Raw genomic sequence first — 23,357 nt, forward strand, 5'->3', positions numbered from 1 at the left:
GTTATCACCCTTGTAGCCTTAAAGGGAAGCAGGTAGCCTAGTGGATAGAGCACTGGGCGAGTAACCGCAAGGTTGCTGGATCGAATCCCAGTTGAATGCATGCAGTCGTACAACTGACTAGGTATCCCCCTTAACTCACTACTGCTACCAGAAGAAACCTTTGTTGCTTTTATATAATCTCAAATTGAGCTGTTTATTGAGCTTAATCAACCCCCTGGAATGTCTCCTACCACAGTATAGGAATCAATGAAGGCTTATCTAAGGGGCCAAATTATTTAGTACAGCGCAAGATTAAGGAAGTGCAATATTCAACTACTCGGGGAACTTACAAATAACATCTGGGATTTGGATATGGCATATTCACACTCTTCATCCGCAGATTTACTAAAACAACAGTTTGACACTTCAGACAAAGTTTAATCTTCTTTCAACTCGATAAACAGAAAATCGAATTAGTAAATCTCGATACAAAAATGATGAACATGGAGAGAAACCAGGGAAAATGCTGCGTCAGAGAACAAATCAAACCATACCTGAGATAACTGATGAGCTGGGTAACACATGTATTGATCATTTAGAGGTCAATTCATGCTTTCATAACTTTTACTCATAATTATACACTTCAGAATCAGCTGGTAATGCCACCTTACTCCACACCTTTGAGAACTTAGATGTTCCTACAGTTGAACCTGAGACAGCTGCTAAACTAGAAGAGCAGCTCTCTGTAGAAGAGATCGTGTTGCCAATTAAATCCCCGATGGATTTCAGAGCTAATTCTTCAAATAAATTCTCAGATCGGGCCTCCCGAGTGGCGAGCTAACTGTGCCACTAGAGATTCTGGGTGTGAGCCCAGCCTTTGTTGCAGCCGGCCACGACCGGGAGACCCATGGGGCGGCACATAATTGGCCCCAGCGTCGTCTGGGTTAGGGGAGGGTTTGGCCGACAGGGATGTCCTTGTACCATCAAGCACTAGCGACCGGGCGGAGTGCACGCTGACACGGTCGCCAGGTGTTTCCTCCGACACACGGCTGGTTTCCGGGTGGGATGCGCGCTGTGTTAAGAAGCAGTGCGGCTTGGTTGGTTTGTGTTTTGGAGGACGCATGGCTCTAGACCTTCGCCTCTCTCGAGTCCGTACGGGAGTTGGAGCGATGAGACAAGACCGTAACTACCAATTGGATACCATGAAATTGGGGAGAAAAAGGGTAAAAAAATATATATAAAAAATAAACAAAGGAAAATATATATTTTTATTCTCAGATCAACTCTCTCCTCTCTTTCCGTATTTGGGGAATCATTCTCCTTAAAATCTTTACCCTCAACAATAAGACAAGCATGTATTTCACTTATTCTGAAAATGGTAAAAAAAAACCTTGTGTGGTTCATGTAGGCAAATTTCTTATCTGGTCTGGAAAAGGGATCTCCTCACTGAACGACCTGTACATACAGTTTGGGGAGGCAGGTGGCTAGCCTAGTGGTTAGACTGTAGGGGTGGCAGGTAGCCTAGTGGTTAGAGTGTAGGGGCGGCAGGTAGCCTAGTGGTTAGTGTAGGGCCGGCAGGTAGCCTAGTGGTTAGTGTAGGGCCGGCAGGTAGCCTAGTGGTTAGAGTGTAGGGGAGGCAGGTGGCCTAGTGGTTAGTGTAGGGCCGGCAGGTAGCCTAGTGGTTAGAGTGTAGGGGAGGCAGGTGGCCTAGTGGTTAGTGTAGGGCCGGCAGGTAGCCTAGTGGTTAGAGTGTAGGGGAGGCAGGTGGCCTAGTGGTTAGTGTAGGGCCGGCAGGTAGCCTAGTGGTTAGAGTGTAGGGGAGGCAGGTGGCCTAGTGGTTAGTGTAGGGCCGGCAGGTAGCCTAGTGGTTAGAGTGTAGGGGAGGCAGGTGGCCTAGTGGTTAGTGTAGGGCCGGCAGGTAGCCTAGTGGTTAGTGTAGGGCCGGCAGGTAGCCTAGTGGTTAGTGTAGGGCCGGCCGGTAGCCTAGTGGTTTGAGTGTAGGGCCGGCAGGTAGCCTAGTGGTTTGAGTGTAGGGCCGGCAGGTAGCCTAGTGGTTTGAGTGTAGGGCCGGCAGGTAGCTTAGTGGTTTGAGTGTAGGGCCGGCAGGTAGCCTAGTGGTTAGAGTGTAGGGGCGACAGGTAGCCTAGTGGTTTGAGTGTAGGGCCGGCAGGTAGCCTAGTGGTTAGAGTGTAGGGCCGGCAGGTAGCCTAGTGGTTTGAGTGTAGGGCCGGCAGGTAGCCTAGTGGTTAGAGTGTAGGGCCGGCAGGTAGCCTAGTGGTTTGAGTGTAGGGCCGGCAGGTAGCCTAGTGGTTAGAGTGTAGGGCCGGCAGGTAGCCTAGTGGTTTGAGTGTAGGGCTAGTAACTGAAAGGTTGCTGGATCAAATCTCCGAGCTGACAGGGTAAAACACACTGTCGTTCTGTTGTTCTGCCCCTGAACAGGCAGTTAACCCACTGTTCCCCGGTAGGCTGTCATTGTAAATAAGATTTTGTTCTTAACTGACTTGCCTAGTTAAATAAAAAATATCAGAGGGGGCATGAGTGTGATCTGCATGTTATTAAACTTCCACAATCTGGATTCCCTGAACTCTCAAGAACCAATGGGAAGAGGACTTAGGTGAACAACTTTCAGACAAAACTCATCAGAGTATGCTTCATACTCTGACATTCTTCACCTATATATGTCTATCTTAGAAAACGTCTCAAGAATTGATATCCAGAAATCTGTCAATTCTGTGCATATGCTGCTACTTTGGTACACATGTTTTGGAAATGTTTTGGAAATTCCTGAATTCATCTCAACGGCTGGCCATGCCTTCCTCCTGGCTACTCCAACCTCGGCCAACAGCTCCGCCCCCCCCGTCCACCTCGCAGCTACAAATTTACCCAAATCCAGATAGCAGATGTTCTGAAAGAGCTGCAAAACCTGGACCCATACAAATCAGCTGGGCTTGACAATCTGGACCCTCTACTTCTGAAACTGTCCGCCGCCATTGTCGCAACCCCTATTACCAGCCTGTTCAACCTCTCCTTCGTATCATCTGAGATCCCCAAGGATTGGAAAGCTGCCGCGGTCATCCCATTCTTCAAAGGGTGAGGCACACTGGACCCAAACTGTTACAGACCTATATCCATCCTGCCCTGCCTATCTAAGGTCTTCGAAAGCCAAGTCAACAAACAGATCACTAACCATCTCGAATCCCACCGTACCTTCTCCGCTGTGCAATCCGGTTCCGAGCCGGTCACGGGTGCACCTCAGCCACGCTCAAGGTACTAAACGATATCATAACCGCCATCGAGAAGAGACATTACTGTGCAGCCGTCTTCATCGACCTGGCCAAGGCTTTCGACTCTGTCAATCACCATACTCTTATCGGCAGACTCAGTAGCCTCGGTTTTTCTAATGACTGCCTTGCCTGGTTCACCAACTACTTTGCAGACACAGTTCAGTGTGTCAAATCGGAGGGCATGTTATCCGGTCCTCTGGCAGTCTCTATGGGGGTACCACAGGGTTCAATTCTCAGGCCGACTCTTTTCTCTGTATATATCAATCATGTTGCTCTTGCTGCGGGCGATTCCCTGATCCACCTCTATGCAGACGACACCATTCTGTATACTTCTGGCCCTTCCTTGGACACTGTGCTATCTAACCTCCAAACGAGCTTCAATGCCATACAACACTCCTTCCGTGGCCTCCACCTGCTCTTAAACGCTAGTAAAACCAAATGCATGCTTTTCAACCGTTCGCTGCCTGCACCCACACGCCCGACTAGCATCACCACCCTGGATGGTTCCGACCTAGAATATGTGGACATCTATAAGTAGCTAGGTGTGTGGCTAGACTGCAAACTCTCCTTCCAGACTCATATCAAACATCTCCAATCCAAAATCAAATCGAGAGTCGGCTTTCTATTTCGCAACAAAGCCTCCTTCACTCACGCCGCCAAACTTACCCTAGTAAAACTGACTATCCTAACGATCCTCGACTTCGGCGATGTCATCTACAAAATAGCTTCCAATACTCTACTCAGCAAACTGGATGCAGTTTATCACAGTGCCATCCGTTTTGTTACTAAAGCACCTTATACCACCCACCACTGCGACCTGTATGCTCTAGTCGGCTGGCCCTCGCTACATGTTCGTCGCCAGACCTACTGGCTCCAGGTCATCTACAAGTCTATGCTAGGTAAAGCTCCGCCTTATCTCAGTTCACTGGTCACGATGGCAACACCCACCCGTAGCACGCGCTCCAGCAGGTGTATCTCACTGATCATCCCTAAAGCCAAAACCTCATTTGGCCGCCTTTCCTTCCAGTTCTCTGCTGCCTGCGACTGGAACGAATTGCAAAAATCTCTGAAGTTGGAGACTTATCTCCCTCACCAACTTCAAACATCTGCTATCTGAGCAGCTAACCGATCGCTGCAGCTGTACATAGTCCATCTGTAAATAGCCCACCCGATCTACCTACCTCATCCCCATACTGTTTTTATTTTATTTACTTTTCTGCTCTTTTGCACACCAGTATCTCTACCTGTGCACGTTCATCTGATCATTTATCACTGCAGTGTTAATCTGCTAAATTGTAATTATTCACTCCTATGGCCTATTTTTTTTATAAAGGTAAAATAAAAAAAAATTTATTGCCTACCTCCTCATGCCTTTTGCACACAATGTATATAGATTCTCTTTTTTTTCTACTATGTTATTGACTTGTTTATTGTTTATTGTTTACTCCATGTGTAACTCTGTGTTGTTGACTGTTCACACTGCTATGCTTTATTTTGGCCAGGTCGCAGTTGCAAATGAGAATTTGTTCTCAACTAGCTTGGTTACATAAAGGTGAAATAAAAAAAAATATATATATATTACTCATTGTATATCATGCCGCTTTAAGTCTGGTTTTGGGGTGGGGCTCTGTTAGAGCATGGGGGGTGGGGCTCTTTTAGGGCATGGGGGGTTGGGCTCTGTTAGAGCATGGGGGGTGGGGCTCTGTTAGAGCATGGGGGGTTGGGCTCTGTTAGAGCATGGGGGGTGTGGCTCTTTTAGAGCATGGGGGGTTGGGGTGGGGCTCTTTTAGAGCATGGGGGGGGTTGATTTGGTAGGGGATCTGTGTGCTCTGTTAGAGCATGGGGGGGGTTGATTTGGTAGGGGATCTGTGTGCTCTGTTAGAGCATGGGGGGTTGGGGTGGGGCTCTTTTAGAGCATGGGGGGGTTGATTTGGTAGGGGATCTGTGTGCTCTGTTAGAGCATGGGGGGTTGGGGTGGGGCTCTTTTAGAGCATGGGGGGGGTTGATTTGGTAGGGGATCTGTGTGTTCTGTTAGAGCATGGGGGGGGGGTTGATTTGGTAGGGGATCTGTGTGTTCTGTCCTGCTGTTCTGTCTTATTTGTATAATCATAAAAAATGCCACATTTTTTTTTTTTAAATTGAAGAAAAAATGAAAAACATAAACAACTTGACGGGTAAGTTCAGGGATTCATTCCGAGTGTTTAAGTTAAATAGTTTGGGATAGGCAAAAAAAATTTAAACACACCATCCCTGTCCAAAACACCCTAGCAAGCCAGAAGACTACTTGATGGTAATAATGCAAACCGTTGCCCCCTAGTGGCCGGTTATCTGAACCTGCAGAGTATAGTCATGGCGGTGGAGAGAGACCAGATCTAACCTGAACCTGCAGAGTATAGTCATGGAGGTGGTGAGAGAGACCAGATCTAACCTGAACCTGCAGAGTATAGTCATGGAAGTGGTGAGAGAGACCAGATCTAACCTGAACCTGCAGAGTATAGTCATGGAGGTGGTGAGAGAGACCAGATCTAACCTGAACCTGCAGAGTATAGTCATGGAGGTGGTGAGAGACCAGATCTAACCTGAACCTGCAGAGTATAGTCATGGAGGTGGTGAGAGAGACCAGATCTAACCTGAACCTGCAGAGTATAGTCATGGAGGTGGTGAGAGAGACCAGATCTAACCTGAACCTGCAGAGTATAGTCATGGCGGTGGTGAGAGAGACCAAAGAGGTGCTGTATCCTGCTGTGTACAGAGCTTTCACAGACTCATAGTGCATGTCCTGGAAGAGACAGAGAGACATTGTTATAGTATATGTCCTGGGAGAGACAGAGAGACACTGTTATAGAACATAGTATATGTCCTGGAAGAGACAGAGAGACATTGTTATAGAACATAGTATATGTCCTGGGAGAGACAGAGAGACACTGTTATAGAACATAGTATATGTCCTGGGAGAGACAGAGAGACATTGTTATAGAACATAGTATATGTCCTGGGAGAGACAGAGAGACACTGTTATAGAACATAGTATATGTCCTGGGAGAGACAGAGAGACACTGTTATAGAACATAGTATATGTCCTGGGTGAGACAGAGAGAAACTGTTATAGTATATAGTATATGTCCTGGGAGAGACAGAGAGACACTGTTATAGAACATAGTATATGTCCTGGGAGAGACAGAGAGACATTGTTATAGTACATAGTATATGTCCTGGAAGAGACAGAGAGACACTGTTATAGAACATAGTATATGTCCTGGAAGAGACAGAGAGACACTGTTATAGTACATAGTATATGTCCTGGAAGAGACAGAGAGAAACTGTTATAGTATATGTCCTGGGAGAGACAGAGAGACACTGTTATAGAACATAGTATATGTCCTGGGAGAGACAGAGAGACACTGTTATAGTATATGTCCTGGGAGAGACAGAGAGACACTGTTATAGTATATGTCCTGGAAGAGACAGAGAGACACTGTTATAGAACATAGTATATGTCCTGGGAGAGACAGAGAGACACTGTTATAGAACATAGTATATGTCCTGGGAGAGACAGAGAGACATTGTTATAGAACATAGTATATGTCCTGGGAGAGACAGAGAGACACTGTTATAGTATATGTCCTGGAAGAGACAGAGAGAAACTGTTATAGAACATAGTATATGTCCTGGGAGAGACAGAGAGACACTGTTATAGAACATAGTATATGTCCTGGGAGAGACAGAGAGACACTGTTATAGAACATAGTATATGTCCTGGGAGAGACAGAGAGACACTGTTATAGAACATAGTATATGTCCTGGGAGAGACAGAGAGACATTGTTATAGTACATAGTATATGTCCTGGAAGAGACAGAGAGACACTGTTATAGTATATGTCCTGGGAGAGACAGAGATACACTGTTATAGAACATAGTATATGTCCTGGGAGAGACAGAGAGAAACTGTTATAGAACATAGTATATGTCCTGGGAGAGACAGAGAGAAACTGTTATAGAACATAGTATATGTCCTGGGAGAGACAGAGAGACATTGTTATAGAACATAGTATATGTCCTGGAAGAGACAGAGAGACATTGTTATAGAACATAGTATATGTCCTGGGAGAGACAGAGAGACACTGTTATAGAACATAGTATATGTCCTGGGAGAGACAGAGAGACATTGTTATAGAACATAGTATATGTCCTGGGAGAGACAGAGAGAAACTGTTATAGAACATAGTATATGTCCTGGGAGAGACAGAGAGACACTGTTATAGAACATAGTATATGTCCTGGGAGAGACAGAGAGACATTGTTATAGAACATAGTATATGTCCTGGAAGAGACAGAGAGAAACTGTTATAGTATATGTCCTGGAAGAGACAGAGAGACACTGTTATAGAACATAGTATATGTCCTGGAAGAGACAGAGAGAAACTGTTATAGAACATAGTATATGTCCTGGGAGAGACAGAGAGACATTGTTATAGAACATAGTATATGTCCTGGGAGAGACAGAGAGACATTGTTATAGAACATAGTATATGTCCTGGGAGAGACAGAGAGAAACTGTTATAGTACATAGTATATGTCCTGGGAGAGACAGAGAGACACTGTTATAGAACATAGTATATGTCCTGGGAGAGACAGAGAGACATTGTTATAGAACATAGTATATGTCCTGGAAGAGACAGAGAGAAACTGTTATAGTATATGTCCTGGAAGAGACAGAGAGACACTGTTATAGAACATAGTATATGTCCTGGAAGAGACAGAGAGAAACTGTTATAGTATATGTCCTGGGAGAGACAGAGAGACATTGTTATAGAACATAGTATATGTCCTGGAAGAGACAGAGAGACATTGTTATAGAACATAGTATATGTCCTGGAAGAGACAGAGAGAAACTGTTATAGTATATGTCCTGGGAGAGACAGAGAGACATTGTTATAGAACATAGTATATGTCCTGGAAGAGACAGAGAGAAACTGTTATAGTATATGTCCTGGGAGAGACAGAGAGACATTGTTATAGAACATAGTATATGTCCTGGAAGAGACAGAGAGAAACTGTTATAGTATATGTCCTGGGAGAGACAGAGAGAAACTGTTATAGAACATAGTATATGTCCTGGGAGAGACAGAGAGACATTGTTATAGAACATAGTATATGTCCTGGGAGAGACAGAGAGACACTGTTATAGAACATAGTATATGTCCTGGAAGAGACAGAGAGACACTGTTATAGAACATAGTATATGTCCTGGAAGAGACAGAGAGACACTGTTATAGAACATAGTATATGTCCTGGAAGAGACAGAGAGACACTGTTATAGAACATAGTATATGTCCTGGGAGAGACAGAGAGACACTGTTATAGAACATAGTATATGTCCTGGAAGAGACAGAGAGACACTGTTATAGAACATAGTATATGTCCTGGGAGAGACAGAGAGACACTGTTATAGTATATGCCCTGGAAGAGACAGAGAGACATTGTTATAGAACATAGTATATGTCCTGGGAGAGACAGAGAGACACTGTTATAGAACATAGTATATGTCCTGGGAGAGACAGAGAGACATTGTTATAGTATATGTCCTGGGAGAGACAGAGAGACATTGTTATAGAACATAGTATATGTCCTGGAAGAGACAGAGAGAAACTGTTATAGAACATAGTATATGTCCTGGGAGAGACAGAGAGACACTGTTATAGAACATAGTATATGTCCTGGAAGAGACAGAGAGAAACTGTTATAGTACATAGTATATGTCCTGGGAGAGACAGAGAGACACTGTTATAGAACATAGTATATGTCCTGGAAGAGACAGAGAGAAACTGTTATAGAACATAGTATATGTCCTGGGAGAGACAGAGAGACACTGTTATAGAACATAGTATATGTCCTGGAAGAGACAGAGAGAAACTGTTATAGTACATAGTATATGTCCTGGAAGAGACAGAGAGACACTGTTATAGTATATGCCCTGGAAGAGACAGAGAGACATTGTTATAGAACATAGTATATGTCCTGGGAGAGACAGAGAGACACTGTTATAGAACATAGTATATGTCCTGGGTGAGACAGAATAGCACATGGTTCTACTGTTTGCACTGTTCAACGGAAGTATAAAAATAAAAAAAAAGAAGGTGAAAGAAGGTTCTAGGTTCTATATACTAGGTTTTAGAGGTTCTATGTTGTTACCTGTCTGATTCTAGGAGTTAGATTCTAGGTTCTTACCTGTCTAGTTCTAGAAGTTAGGTTCTAGGTTCTTACCTGTCTAGTTCTAGGTTCTAGAGGTTAGGTTCTAGGTTCTTACCTGTCTAGTTCTAGGTTCTAGAGGTTGGGTTTTAGGTTCTTACCTGTCTAGTTATAGGTTCGAGAGGTTGGGTTCTGGGTTCTTACCTGTCTAGTTCTAGGTTCTAGCGGTTGGATTCTAGGTTCTTACCTGTCTAGTTCTAGGTTCTAGTGGTTGGATTCTAGGTTCTTACCTGTCTAGTTCTAGGTTCTAGAGGTTGGGTTCTAGGTTCTTACCTGTCTAGTTCTAGGTTCTAGAAGTTAGGTTCTAGGTTCTAACCTGTCTGGTTCTAGGTTCTAGAGGTTAGGTTCTAGGTTCTTACCTGTCTAGTTCTATGTCCTAGAGGTTAGGTTCTAGGTTCTTACCTGTCTAGTTCTATAGGTTGGGTTCTAGGTTCTTACCTGTCTAGTTCTAGGTTCTAGAGGTTAGGTTCTTACCTGTCTAGTTCTAGGTTCTAGAGGTTAGGTTCTAGGTTCTTACCGGTCTGGTGGTGTTATCGTCTGACAGACAGGCGTCAACGTAGTGAGGAAATGTTTCTGACCAGCCCTCTGCTGTACAGTTCCTACTGATCCAACCAATCTCTGAAACACACACACACACACACACACACACACACGTCAATCTACAAAATGCTATAGCACTTCAACCCATATAAATATGCCAAGCCATACTGTTTGAATCACTAGTACAGTAGAAGCCATGCTACAAACCATCGTCAGGACTCAGGAGGTCATGAAAGACTTCAGGACATCTGACTGATACCACTTCACCTACGGCTGCATCCTGCCAACAAGCCAGGTCGTCCCACATCCACGGACAGCCTGAAACACACAGGGTATATCCAGTTTCTCATACAATAGCAGGATCTCTGTCTGGTGGTCTGGATGAAGCCAATGATCTTTTAAAGACCAGAGACGAGCGAGGCGCACTGAGCCAGACAGACAGACCCAGAGCTAACCAATTAAACAGGTCTATACTATCACTGTGAATAACACACACGCACAGGCACACACACTAACACACACACTAACACACCCACTAACACACACCCACTAACACCCACTAACACACACCCACTAACACACACACTAACACACACCCACTAACACACTAACACACACCCACTAACACACCCACTAACACACACACACTAACACACACACTAACACACACCCACTAACACACCCACTAACACACGCACTAACACACACCCACTAACACACCCACTAACACACCCACTAACACACACCCACTAACCCACTCCTACTAACACACACCCACTAACACACACACTATCACAAGTAATAATGCAATCCCTCTTGAGGGGAATGACTAGTGTTGATCTGAATAATATTTCAGGATTCTGTGTCCAGTACAAAGGAAGGTAGAGGTAGTTTCGGGAGCCAATGCAAACAAGCGTCAGCGCTATGCATATCTACTAGATACCCATAGACCTCCAGCAATTAGTTAGTTCCTGCAACTTCCTTCATACTGGACACAGAGACATAAAAGTGGTTTCCACGAGTTCATCTGACTCTGGGTCAGTAGATAAAGGGCTTCATCTGACTCTGGGTCAGTAGATAAAGGGCTTCATCTGACTCTGGGTCAGTAGATAAAGGGCCTCATCTGACTCTGGGTCAGTAGATAAAGGGCCTCATCTGACTCTGGGTCAGTAGATAAAGGGCCTCATCTGACTCTGGGTCAGTAGATAAAGGGCCTCATCTGACTCTGGGTCAGTAGATAAAGGGCCTCATCTGACTCTGGGTCAGTAGATAAAGGACCTCATCTGACTCTGGGTCAGTAGATAAAGGGCTTCATCTGACTCTGGGTCAGTAGATAAAGGGCCTCATCTGACTCTGGGTCAGTAGATAAAGGGCCTCATCTGACTCTGGGTCAGTAGATAAAGGGCCTCATCTGACTCTGGGTCAGTAGATAAAGGGCCTCATTGCTAATTTCACAGTATCCCTTTAAATGACCATAGAAACAGCATAAAAACAACAGACCTGAGTGACATCTACTGAGCCTTTAACATCACACCATGATGTCCTAGAGAAGTGTGAGACAGCTGGACTACAGTCAACCTGAGACAGTAGCTGCTTTAAGCTGTAGCTCAACCAGACAAGCTAATAAGACAGTCTATCCCCAGCTCTGCTATACTCCTCTCTCTCCTGCAGTCAGTCTGAGGCTGACTGATGTTTCTCCTCCCCACTGATGTTGTCAACAGAAACAGAGGCAAAGGGAGTGTTGCTTTACAGAGCTATTATAGGGACACTACAGGAAGTCAGATGCACTGCCATAGGCAGGAGAGTGGCCCTAGACAGGAAGTCAGTAGCACTGCCATAGACAGGAGAGTGGCCCTAGACAGGAAGTCAGTAGCACTGCCATAGACAGGAGAGTGGCCCTAGACAGGAAGTCAGTAGCACTGCCATAGACAGGAGAGTGGCCCTAGACAGGAAGTCAGATGCACTGCCATAGACAGGAGAGTGGCCCTAGACAGGAAGTCAGTAGCACTGCCATAGACAGGAGTGGCCCTAGACAGGAAGTCAGTAGCACTGCCATAGACAGGAGAGTGGCCCTAGACAGGAAGTCAGTAGCACTGCCATAGACAGGAGAGTGGCCCTAGACAGGAAGTCAGTAGCACTGCCATAGACAGGAGAGTGGCCCTAGACAGGAAGTCAGTAGCACTGCCATAGACAGGAGAGTGGCCCTAGACAGGAAGTCAGTAGCACTGCCATAGACAGGAGAGTGGCCCTAGACAGGAAGTCAGTAGCACTGCCATAGACAGGAGAGTGGCCCTAGACAGGAAGTCAGTAGCACTGCCATAGACAGGAGAGTGGCCCTAGAGAGGAAGTCAGTAGCACTGCCATAGTAGCACTACCATGCCCCAGGACTACCTGACATGATGACTCCTTGCTGTCACCAGTCCACCTGGCCGTGCTGCTGCTCCAGTTTCTTTCAACTGTTCTGCCTTATTATTATTATTCGACCATGCTGGTCATTTATGAACATTTGAACATCTTGGCCATGTTCTGTTATAATCTCCACCCGGCACAGCCAGAAGAGGACTGGCCATCCCACATATGCTCTCTCTAATTCTCTCTTTCTTTCTCTCTCTCGGAGGACCTGAGCCCTAGGACCATGCCCCAGGAATACCTGACATGATGACTGCTTGCTGTCCCCAGTCCACCTGGCCGTGCTGCTGCTCCAGTTTCAACTGTTCTGCCTTATTATTATTCGACCATGCTGGTCATTTATGAACATTTGAACATCTTGGCCATGTTCTGTTATAATCTCCACCCGGCACAGCCAGAAGAGGACTGGCCACCCCACATAGCCTGGTTCCTCTCTAGGTTTCTTCCTAGGTTTTGGCCTTTCTAGGGAGTTTTTCCTAGCCACCGTGCTTCTACACCTGCATTGCTTGCTGTTTGGGGTTTTAGGCTGGGTTTCTGTACAGCACTTTGAGATATCAGCTGATGTACGAAGGGCTATATAAATAAATTTGATTTGATTTGATTTAGACAGGAAGTCAATAGTACTGACATAGACAGGAGAGTGACCCTAGACAGGAAGTCAGTAGCACTGCCATAGCCAGGAGAGATGATTACAGTGTACAGGAAGACAGTAGCACTGCCATAGGCAGGAGAGATGATTACAGTGTACAGGAAGTCAGATGCACTGCCATAGACAGGAGAGTGGCCCTAGACAGGAAGTCAGAAGTACTGCCATAGACAGGAGAGTGGCCCTAGAAAGGAGAGTGGCCTTAGACAGGAAGTCAGTAGCACTGCCATAGACAGGAGAGTGACCCTAGACAGGAAGTCAGTAGCACTGCGATAGACAGGAGAGTGACCCTAGACAGGAGAGTGACCCTAGACAGGAGAGTGACCCTAGGCAGGAGAGTGACCCTAGACAGGAGAGTGACCCTAGACAGGAGAGTGACCCTAGGCAGGAGAGTGACCCTAGGCAGGAGAGTGACCCTAGGCAGGAGAGTGACCCTAGGCAGGAGAGTGACCCTAGACATGAAGACAGTAGCACTGCCATAGGCAGCAGAGTGACCCTAGACAGGAGAGTGACCCTAGACAGGAGAGTGACCCTAGACAGGAAGACAGTAGCACTGCATAGGCAGGAGAGTGACCCTAGACAGGAGAGTGACCCTAGAAAGGAGAGTGACCCTAGGCAGGAGAGTGACCCTAGACAGGAGAGTGGCCCTAGACAGGAGAGTGACCCTAGACAGGAGAGTGACTCTAGACAGGAGAGTGACCCTAGGCAGGAGAGTGACCCTAGGCAGGAGAGTGACCCTAGGCAGGAGAGTGACCCTAGACAGGAGAGTGACCCTAGGCAGGAGAGTGACCCTAGTCAGGAGAGTGACCCTAGTCAGGAGAGTGACCCTAGACAGGAGAGTGACCCTAGACAGGAAGACAGTAGCACTGCCATAGGCAGGAGAGTGACCCTAGACAGGAGAGTGACCCTAGACAGGAAGTCAGTAGCACTGCCATAGGCAGGAGAGTGACCCTAGACAGGAAGTCAGTAGCACTGCCATAGACAGGAGAGTGACCCTAGACAGGAGAGTGACCCTAGGCAGGAGAGTGACCCTAGGCAGGAAGTCAGTAGCACTGCCATAGGCAGGAGAGTGACCCTAGACAGGAGAGTGACCCTAGACAGGAGAGTGACCCTAGGCAGGAGAGTGACCCTAGACAGGAGAGTGACCCTAGACAGGAGAGTGACCCTAGACAGGAGAGTGACCCTAGACAGGAAGTCAGTAGCACTGCCATAAGCAGGAGAGTGACCCTAGACAGGAAGTCACTGCCATAGGCAGGAGAGTGACCCTAGACAGGAAGTCAGTAGCACTGCCATAGGCAGGAGAGTGACCCTAGACAGGAGAGTGACCCTAGACAGGAGAGTGACCCTAGGCAGGAGAGTGACCCTAGACAGGAAGTCAGTAGCACTGCCATAGGCAGGAGAGTGACCCTAGACAGGAAGTCAGTAGCACTGCCATAGACAGGAGAGTGACCATAGACAGGAAGTCAGTAGCACTGCCATAGGCAGGAGAGTGACCCTAGACAGGAAGACAGTAGCACTGCCATAGGCAGGAGAGTGACCCTAGACAGGAAGTCACTGCCATAGGCAGGAGAGAGACCCTAGACAGGAAGTCAGTAGCACTGCCATAGGCAGGAGAGTGACCCTAGACAGGAGAGTGACCCTAGGCAGGAGAGTGACCCTAGACAGGAAGTCAGTAGCACTGCCATAGGCAGGAGAGTGACCCTAGACAGGAAGTCAGTAGCACTGCCATAGACAGGAGAGTGACCCTAGACAGGAAGTCAGTAGCACTGCCATAGGCAGGAGAGTGACCCTAGACAGGAAGACAGTAGCACTGCCATAGGCAGGAGAGTGACCCTAGACAGGAAGACAGTAGCACTGCCATAGGCAGGAGAATGACCCTAGACAGGAAGTCACTGCCATAGGCAGGAGAGTGACCCTAGACAGGAAGTCAGTAGCACTGCCATAGGCAAGAGAGTGACCCTAGACAGGAGAGTGACCCTAGGCAGGAGAGTGACCCTAGACAGGAAGTCAGTAGCACTGCCATAGGCAGGAGAGTGACCCTAGACAGGAAGTCAGTAGCACTGCCATAGACAGGAGAGTGACCCTACACAGGAAGTCAGTAGCACTGCCATAGGCAGGAGAGTGACCCTAGACAGGAAGTCACTGCCATAGGCAGGAGAGTGACCCTAGACAGGAAGTCACTGCCATAGGCAGGAGAGTGACCCTAGACAGGAAGTCACTGCCATAGGAAGGAGAGTGACCCTAGACAGGAAGTCAGATGCACTGCCATAGGCAGGAGAGTGACCCTAGAGAGGAGAGTGACCCTAGGCAGGAGAGTGACCCTAGACAGGAAGTCAGTAGCACTGCCATAGGCAGGAGAGTGACCCTAGACAGGAAGTCAGTAGCACTGCCATAGACAGGAGAGTGACCCTAGACAGGAAGTCAGTAGCACTGCCATAGGCAGGAGAGTGACCCTAGACAGGAAGTCACTGCCATAGGCAGGAGAGTGACCCTAGACAGGAAGTCAGTAGCACTGCCATAGGCAGGAGAGTGGCCCTAGACAGGAAGTCAGTAGCACTGCCATAGGCAGGAGAGTGGCCCTAGACAGGAAGTCAGTAGCACTGCCATAGACAGGAGAGTGGCCCTAGACAGGAAGTCAGTAGCACTGCCATAGACAGGAGAGTGGCCCTAGACAGGAAGTCAGTAGCACTGCCATAGACAGGAGAGTGGCCCTAGACAGGAAGTCAGATGCACTGCCATAGACAGGAGAGTGGCCCTAGACAGGAAGTCAGTAGCACTGCCATAGACAGGAGAGTGGCCCTAGACAGGAAGTCAGTAGCACTGCCATAGACAGGAGAGTGGCCCTAGACAGGAAGTCAGTAGCACTGCCATAGACAGGAGAGTGGCCCTAGACAGGAAGTCAGTAGCACTGCCATAGACAGGAGAGTGGCCCTAGACAGGAAGTCAGTAGCACTGCCATAGACAGGAGAGTGGCCCTAGACAGGAAGTCAGTAGCACTGCCATAGACAGGAGAGTGGCCCTAGACAGGAAGTCAGTAGCACTGCCATAGACAGGAGAGTGGCCCTAGAGAGGAAGTCAGTAGCACTGCCATAGGCAGGAGAGTGACCCTAGACAGGAAGTCAGTAGCACTGCCATAGACAGGAGAGTGACCCTAGTGTCTCCTGACCCCTCCTGTCTCAGCCTCCAGTATTTATGCTGCAGTAGTTTATGTGTTGGGGGGCTAGGGTCAGTTTGTTATATCTGGAGTACTTCTCCTGTCCTATTCGGTGTCCTGTGTGAATTTAAGTGTGCGTTCTCTAATTCTCTCTTTCTCTCTCTCGGAGGACCTGAGCCCTAGGACCATGCCCCAGGACTACCTGACATGATGACTCCTTGCTGTCACCAGTCCACCTGGCCGTGCTGCTGCTCCAGTTTCTTTCAACTGTTCTGCCTTACTATCATTCGACCATGCTGGTCATTTATGAACATTTGAACATCTTGGCCATGTTCTGTTATAATCTCCACCCGGCACAGCCAGAAGAGGACTGGCCATCCCACATATGCTCTCTCTAATTCTCTCTTTCTTTCTCTCTCTCGGAGGACCTGAGCCCTAGGACCATGCCCCAGGAATACCTGACATGATGACTGCTTGCTGTCCCCAGTCCACCTGGCCGTGCTGCTGCTCCAGTTTCAACTGTTCTGCCTTATTATTATTCGACCATGCTGGTCATTTATGAACATTTGAACATCTTGGCCATGTTCTGTTATAATCTCCACCCGGCACAGCCAGAAGAGGACTGGCCACCCCACATAGCCTGGTTCCTCTCTAGGTTTCTTCCTAGGTTTTGGCCTTTCTAGGGAGTTTTTCCTAGCCACCGTGCTTCTACACCTGCATTGCTTGCTGTTTGGGGTTTTAGGCTGGGTTTCTGTACAGCACTTTGAGATATCAGCTGATGTACGAAGGGCTATATAAATACATTTGATTTGATTTGATTTAGACAGGAAGTCAATAGTACTGACATAGACAGGAGAGTGACCCTAGACAGGAAGTCAGTAGCACTGCCATAGCCAGGAGAGATGATTACAGTGTACAGGAAGACAGTAGCACTGCCATAGGCAGGAGAGATGATTACAGTGTACAGGAAGTCAGATGCACTGCCATAGACAGGAGAGTGGCCCTAGACAGGAAGTCAGAAGTACTGCCATAGACAGGAGAGTGGCCCTAGAAAGGAGAGTGGCCTTAGACAGGAAGTCAGTAGCACTGCCATAGACAGGAGAGTGACCCTAGACAGGAAGTCAGTAGCACTGCGATAGACAGGAGAGTGACCCTAGACAGGAGAGTGACCCTAGACAGGAGAGTGACCCTAGGCAGGAGAGTGACCCTAGACAGGAGAGTGACCCTAGACAGGAGAGTGACCCTAGGCAGGAGAGTGACCCTAGGCAGGAGAGTGACCCTAGGCAGGAGAGTGACCCTAGGCAGGAGAGTGACCCTAGACATGAAGACAGTAGCACTGCCATAGGCAGCAGAGTGACCCTAGACAGGAGAGTGACCCTAGACAGGAGAGTGACCCTAGACAGGAAGACAGTAGCACTGCATAGGCAGGAGACTGACCCTAGACAGGAGAGTGACCCTAGAAAGGAGAGTGACCCTAGGCAGGAGAGTGACCCTAGACAGGAGAGTGGCCCTAGACAGGAGAGTGACCCTAGACAGGAGAGTGACTCTAGACAGGAGAGTGACCCTAGGCAGGAGAGTGACCCTAGGCAGGAGAGTGACCCTAGGCAGGAGAGTGACCCTAGACAGGAGAGTGACCCTAGGCAGGAGAGTGACCCTAGTCAGGAGAGTGACCCTAGTCAGGAGAGTGACCCTAGACAGGAGAGTGACCCTAGACAGGAAGACAGTAGCACTGCCATAGGCAGGAGAGTGACCCTAGACAGGAGAGTGACCCTAGACCGGAAGTCAGTAGCACTGCCATAGGCAGGAGAGTGACCCTAGACAGGAAGTCAGTAGCACTGCCATAGGCAGGAGAGTGACCCTAGACAGGAGAGTGACCCTAGACAGGAAGACAGTAGCACTGCCATAGGCAGGAGAGTGACCCTAGACAGGAGAGTGACCCTAGACAGGAGAGTGACCCTAGGCAGGAGAGTGGCCCTAGACAGGAAGTCAGTAGCACTGCCATAGACAGGAGAGTGACCCTAGACAGGAAGTCAGTAGCACTGCCATAGACAGGAGAGTGGCCCTAGACAGGAAGTCAGTAGCACTGCCATAGACAGGAGAGTGACCCTAGACAGGAAGTCAGTAGCACTGCCATAGGCAGGAGAGTGACCCTAGACAGGAAGACAGTAGCACTGCCATAGACAGGAGAGTGACCCTAGACAGGAAGTCAGTAGCACTGCCATAGGCAGGAGAGTGACCCTAGACAGGAAGTCACTGCCATAGGCAGGAGAGTGACCCTAGACAGGAAGTCAGTAGCACTGCCATAGGCAGGAGAGTGACCCTAGACAGGAGAGTGACCCTAGGCAGGAGAGTGACCCTAGACATGAAGACAGTAGCACTGCCATAGGCAGCAGAGTGACCCTAGACAGGAGAGTGACCCTAGACAGGAGAGTGACCCTAGACAGGAAGACAGTAGCACTGCATAGGCAGGAGAGTGACCCTAGACAGGAGAGTGACCCTAGAAAGGAGAGTGACCCTAGGCAGGAGAGTGACCCTAGACAGGAGAGTGGCCCTAGACAGGAGAGTGACCCTAGACAGGAGAGTGACTCTAGACAGGAGAGTGACCCTAGGCAGGAGAGTGACCCTAGGCAGGAGAGTGACCCTAGGCAGGAGAGTGACCCTAGACAGGAGAGTGACCCTAGTCAGGAGAGTGACCCTAGTCAGGAGAGTGACCCTAGACAGGAGAGTGACCCTAGACAGGAGAGTGACCCTAGACAGGAAGACAGTAGCACTGCCATAGGCAGGAGAGTGACCCTAGACAGGAGAGTGACCCTAGACAGGAAGTCAGTAGCACTGCCATAGGCAGGAGAGTGACCCTAGACAGGAGAGTGACCCTAGACAGGAAGACAGTAGCACTGCCATAGGCAGGAGAGTGACCCTAGACAGGAGAGTGACCCTAGACAGGAGAGTGACCCTAGGCAGGAGAGTGACCCTAGGCAGGAAGTCAGTAGCACTGCCATAGGCAGGAGAGTGACCCTAGACAGGAGAGTGACCCTAGACAGGAGAGTGACCCTAGGCAGGAGAGTGACCCTAGACAGGAGAGTGACCCTAGACAGGAGAGTGACCCTAGACAGGAGAGTGACCCTAGACAGGAAGTCAGTAGCACTGCCATAAGCAGGAGAGTGACCCTAGACAGGAAGTCACTGCCATAGGCAGGAGAGTGACCCTAGACAGGAAGTCAGTAGCACTGCCATAGGCAGGAGAGTGACCCTAGACAGGAGAGTGACCCTAGACAGGAGAGTGACCCTAGGCAGGAGAGTGACCCTAGACAGGAAGTCAGTAGCACTGCCATAGGCAGGAGAGTGACCCTAGACAGGAGAGTGACCCTAGGCAGGAGAGTGACCCTAGGCAGGAAGTCAGTAGCACTGCCATAGGCAGGAGAGTGACCCTAGACAGGAGAGTGACCCTAGACAGGAGAGTGACCCTAGGCAGGAGAGTGACCCTAGACAGGAGAGTGACCCTAGACAGGAGAGTGACCCTAGACAGGAGAGTGACCCTAGACAGGAAGTCAGTAGCACTGCCATAAGCAGGAGAGTGACCCTAGACAGGAAGTCACTGCCATAGGCAGGAGAGTGACCCTAGACAGGAAGTCAGTAGCACTGCCATAGGCAGGAGAGTGACCCTAGACAGGAGAGTGACCCTAGACAGGAGAGTGACCCTAGGCAGGAGAGTGACCCTAGACAGGAAGTCAGTAGCACTGCCATAGGCAGGAGAGTGACCCTAGACAGGAAGTCAGTAGCACTGCCATAGACAGGAGAGTGACCCTAGACAGGAAGTCAGTAGCACTGCCATAGGCAGGAGAGTGACCCTAGACAGGAAGACAGTAGCACTGCCATAGGCAGGAGAGTGACCCTAGACAGGAAGTCACTGCCATAGGCAGGAGAGAGACCCTAGACAGGAAGTCAGTAGCACTGCCATAGGCAAGAGAGTGACCCTAGACAGGAGAGTGACCCTAGGCAGGAGAGTGACCCTAGACAGGAAGTCAGTAGCACTGCCATAGGCAGGAGAGTGACCCTAGACAGGAAGTCAGTAGCACTGCCATAGACAGGAGAGTGACCCTAGACAGGAAGTCAGTAGCACTGCCATAGGCAGGAGAGTGACCCTGGACAGGAAGTCACTGCCATAGGCAGGAGAGTGACCCTAGACAGGAAGTCACTGCCATAGGCAGGAGAGTGACCCTAGACAGGAAGTCACTGCCATAGGCAGGAGAGTGACCCTAGACAGGAAGTCAGATGCACTGCCATAGGCAGGAGAGTGACCCTAGAGAGGAGAGTGACCCTAGGCAGGAGAGTGACCCTAGACAGGAAGTCAGTAGCACTGCCATAGGCAGGAGAGTGACCCTAGACAGGAAGTCAGTAGCACTGCCATAGACAGGAGAGTGACCCTAGACAGGAAGTCAGTAGCACTGCCATAGGCAGGAGAGTGACCCTAGACAGGAAGTCACTGCCATAGGCAGGAGAGTGACCCTAGACAGGAAGTCAGTAGCACTGCCATAGGCAGGAGAGTGACCCTAGACAGGAGAGTGACCCTAGGCAGGAGAGTGACCCTAGACAGGAAGTCAGTAGCACTGCCATAGGCAGGAGAGTGACCCTAGACAGGAAGTCAGTAGCACTGCCATAGACAGGAGAGTGACCCTAGACAGGAAGTCAGTAGCACTGCCATAGGCAGGAGAGTGACCCTAGACAGGAAGACAGTAGCACTGCCATAGGCAGGAGAGTGACCCTAGACAGGAAGTCAGTAGCACTGCCATAGGCAGGAGAGTGACCCTAAACAGGAAGTCAGTAGCACTGCCATAGACAGGAGAGTGACCCTAGACAGGAGAGTGACCCTAGACAGGAGAGTGACCCTAGACAGGAGAGTGACCCTAGACAGGAGAGTGACCCTAGACAGGAGGAGAGATGCAGATGTTAAAGGTGTGGGTATGAAACAGTGAAAACAGACACTTTTTTTTTGTTGTCCGAAGCGACATGCATCTTGGGATTTGTAACTTGTTTTAAACACCTAAATCAGATCCAAGAGTCTGTATTTGTCAGTGATATTCATTGTGGTTCTTTATGATTTGGTAATAAGAACAGGATAAAGTGATCATCTTAGCCCAGGCTTCCTATAAACATCCACACTGAGCTACAGACAGAAACCATTTAATTGGATATACAGAACCACAGAGACAACCCCAAATGCTGCTTCTCTGCTCTTAGAATGAACCTTTAAAACACACCATGATACATTATCTGAACTTCAACCTGTTTAAATTGGTTGTTTTCAGACTGAGTCAGACTTCTCCTCTCAAATCCTCTCCTATCATATCCTCGTCTCTTCTCTCCTATCCTCTCCTCGTCTCTTCTCTCCTATCCTCTCCTCTCCTCTTCCATCCCGCCTTCTCCTCGCCCCAGCCTCTCCTCTCATCTCCCATCCTCTCCTCTCCCGTCCTCTCCTCTCATCTCCCACCCTCTCATCTCATCTCCCACCCTCTCATCTCATCTCCCATTCTTTCCTCTGTCCTCTTTTCTCATCTCATCCTTTTCTCTCCTCTCCCATCCTTTCCTCTCCTCTCCTCTCCCATCCTCTCTCTCTACCATCCTCTCCTCTCCAATCCTCTGTTTTCCACCATCCTCTCCAATCCACCATCCTCTCCCATCCTCTGCTCTCCTGTCCCATCCTCTGCTCTCCTCTCCCATCCTCTGCTCTCCTCTCCCATCCTCTGTTCTCCACCATCCTCTTCTCTCCTATCCTCTCTTCTCTCCCATCCTCTCACCTCTTCTCCCTTCTCATCCTTTCCTCTCCTCTCCACTATCCTCTCCTCTCCCATTCTATCCTCTCCTCTCCTCTCCTCTCCCATCCTTTTCTCTCTTCATCTCCTCTGTTCTCCTCTCCCATCCTTTCCTCTCTTCTCTCATCCTCTCCTCTGTTCTCCTCTCCCAGCCTCTCTACCATCCCCTCCTCTCCCATCCTCTCCTCTACCATCCTTTCCTCTCCGTCCTCTCTTCTTTTCTCCCACCCTTTCCTCTCGTCTCCCATCCTTCCTCTCCCATCCTCTCTTCTCCACCATCCCCTCCTCTCCCATCCTCTCCTCTACCATCCTTTCCTCTCCGTCCTCTCTTCTTTTCTCCCACCCTTTCCTCTCGTCTCCCATCCTTTCCTCTCCCATCCTCTCTTCTCCACCATCCCCTCCTCTCCTCTCCCATCCTTTCCTTTCCTCTCCTTTCCCATCCTTTCCTCTCCCATCCTCTTTTCTCTACCATGCTCTCCTCTCCCATCCTCTCCTCTCCTTTCCCATCCTCTCCCATCCTTTTCTCCACCATCCTCTCCTCTCCTTTCCCATCCTTTTCTCTACCATAATCTCCTCTCCCATCCTTTCCTCTCCCAGCCTCCTTTCCAATCCTCTCCTCTTCTCCACCATCCTCTCCTCTCCAATCCTCTCCTCCACCATCCTCTTCTCCACCATCCTCCTCTCCCACCCTCTCCTCTTCCTCTCCTTTCCCATCCTCTCCTCTCCCATTCTTTTCTCCACCATGCTCTCCTCTCCTCTCCCATCCTCTCCTCTCCTTTCCCATCCTCTCCTCTCCCATCCTTTTCTCCACCATCCTCTCCTCTCCCATCCTCTCCTCTCCTTTCCCATCCTCTCCTCTCCTCTCCCATCCTTTTCTCCACCATCCTCTCCTCTCCTTTCCCATCCTCTCCTCTCCTTTCCCATCCTCTCCTCTCCGATCCTTTTCTCCACCATGCTCCCCTCTCCCATCCTTTCCTCTCCCAGCCTCCTCTCCCACCCTCTCCTCTCCTTTCCCATCCTCTCCTCTCCCATCCTCTCCTCTCCGATCCTTTTCTCCACCATGCTCCCCTCTCCCATCCTTTCCTCTCCCAGCCTCCTCTCCCACCCTCTCCTCTCCTTTCCCATCCTCTCCTCTCCCATCCTCTCCTCTCCCATCCCATCCTCTCCCATCCTTTTCTCCACCATCCTCTCCTCTCCCATCCTTTCCTTTCCCATACTCTTCTCCACCATCCTCTCCTCTCTCAACCTCTCCTCTCCGCTCCTCCACCATCCTCTCATCTCCCATCC

The 23,357-nt window shown here is 49.0% G+C and overlaps 1 protein-coding gene across 2 annotated transcripts in view; it reads right to left on the bottom strand.

The window, feature by feature from the left end:
• The window catches only part of LOC110508271 (pituitary adenylate cyclase-activating polypeptide type I receptor), an 81,868-nt gene that overhangs the window by 46,464 nt on the left and 12,047 nt on the right, over window positions 1-23,357 (bottom strand). For both annotated transcript variants that reach the window (XM_090226136.1, XM_090226137.1), the window contains exons 4-6: window positions 10,260-10,370; window positions 10,030-10,130; window positions 5,945-6,042 (exon numbers count right to left, since the gene is read on the bottom strand). In XM_090226136.1, coding sequence (XP_090082262.1) covers window positions 5,945-6,042; window positions 10,030-10,130; window positions 10,260-10,370 — 310 coding nt within the window. The remainder of the gene's footprint in view (window positions 1-5,944; window positions 6,043-10,029; window positions 10,131-10,259; window positions 10,371-23,357) is intronic.

The sequence above is a fragment of the Oncorhynchus mykiss genome, chromosome 28 (genome assembly GCF_057628025.1).
Source record: "Oncorhynchus mykiss isolate SJ-2025 chromosome 28, ASM5762802v1, whole genome shotgun sequence".
Classification (NCBI taxonomy): domain Eukaryota; kingdom Metazoa; phylum Chordata; class Actinopteri; order Salmoniformes; family Salmonidae; genus Oncorhynchus; species Oncorhynchus mykiss.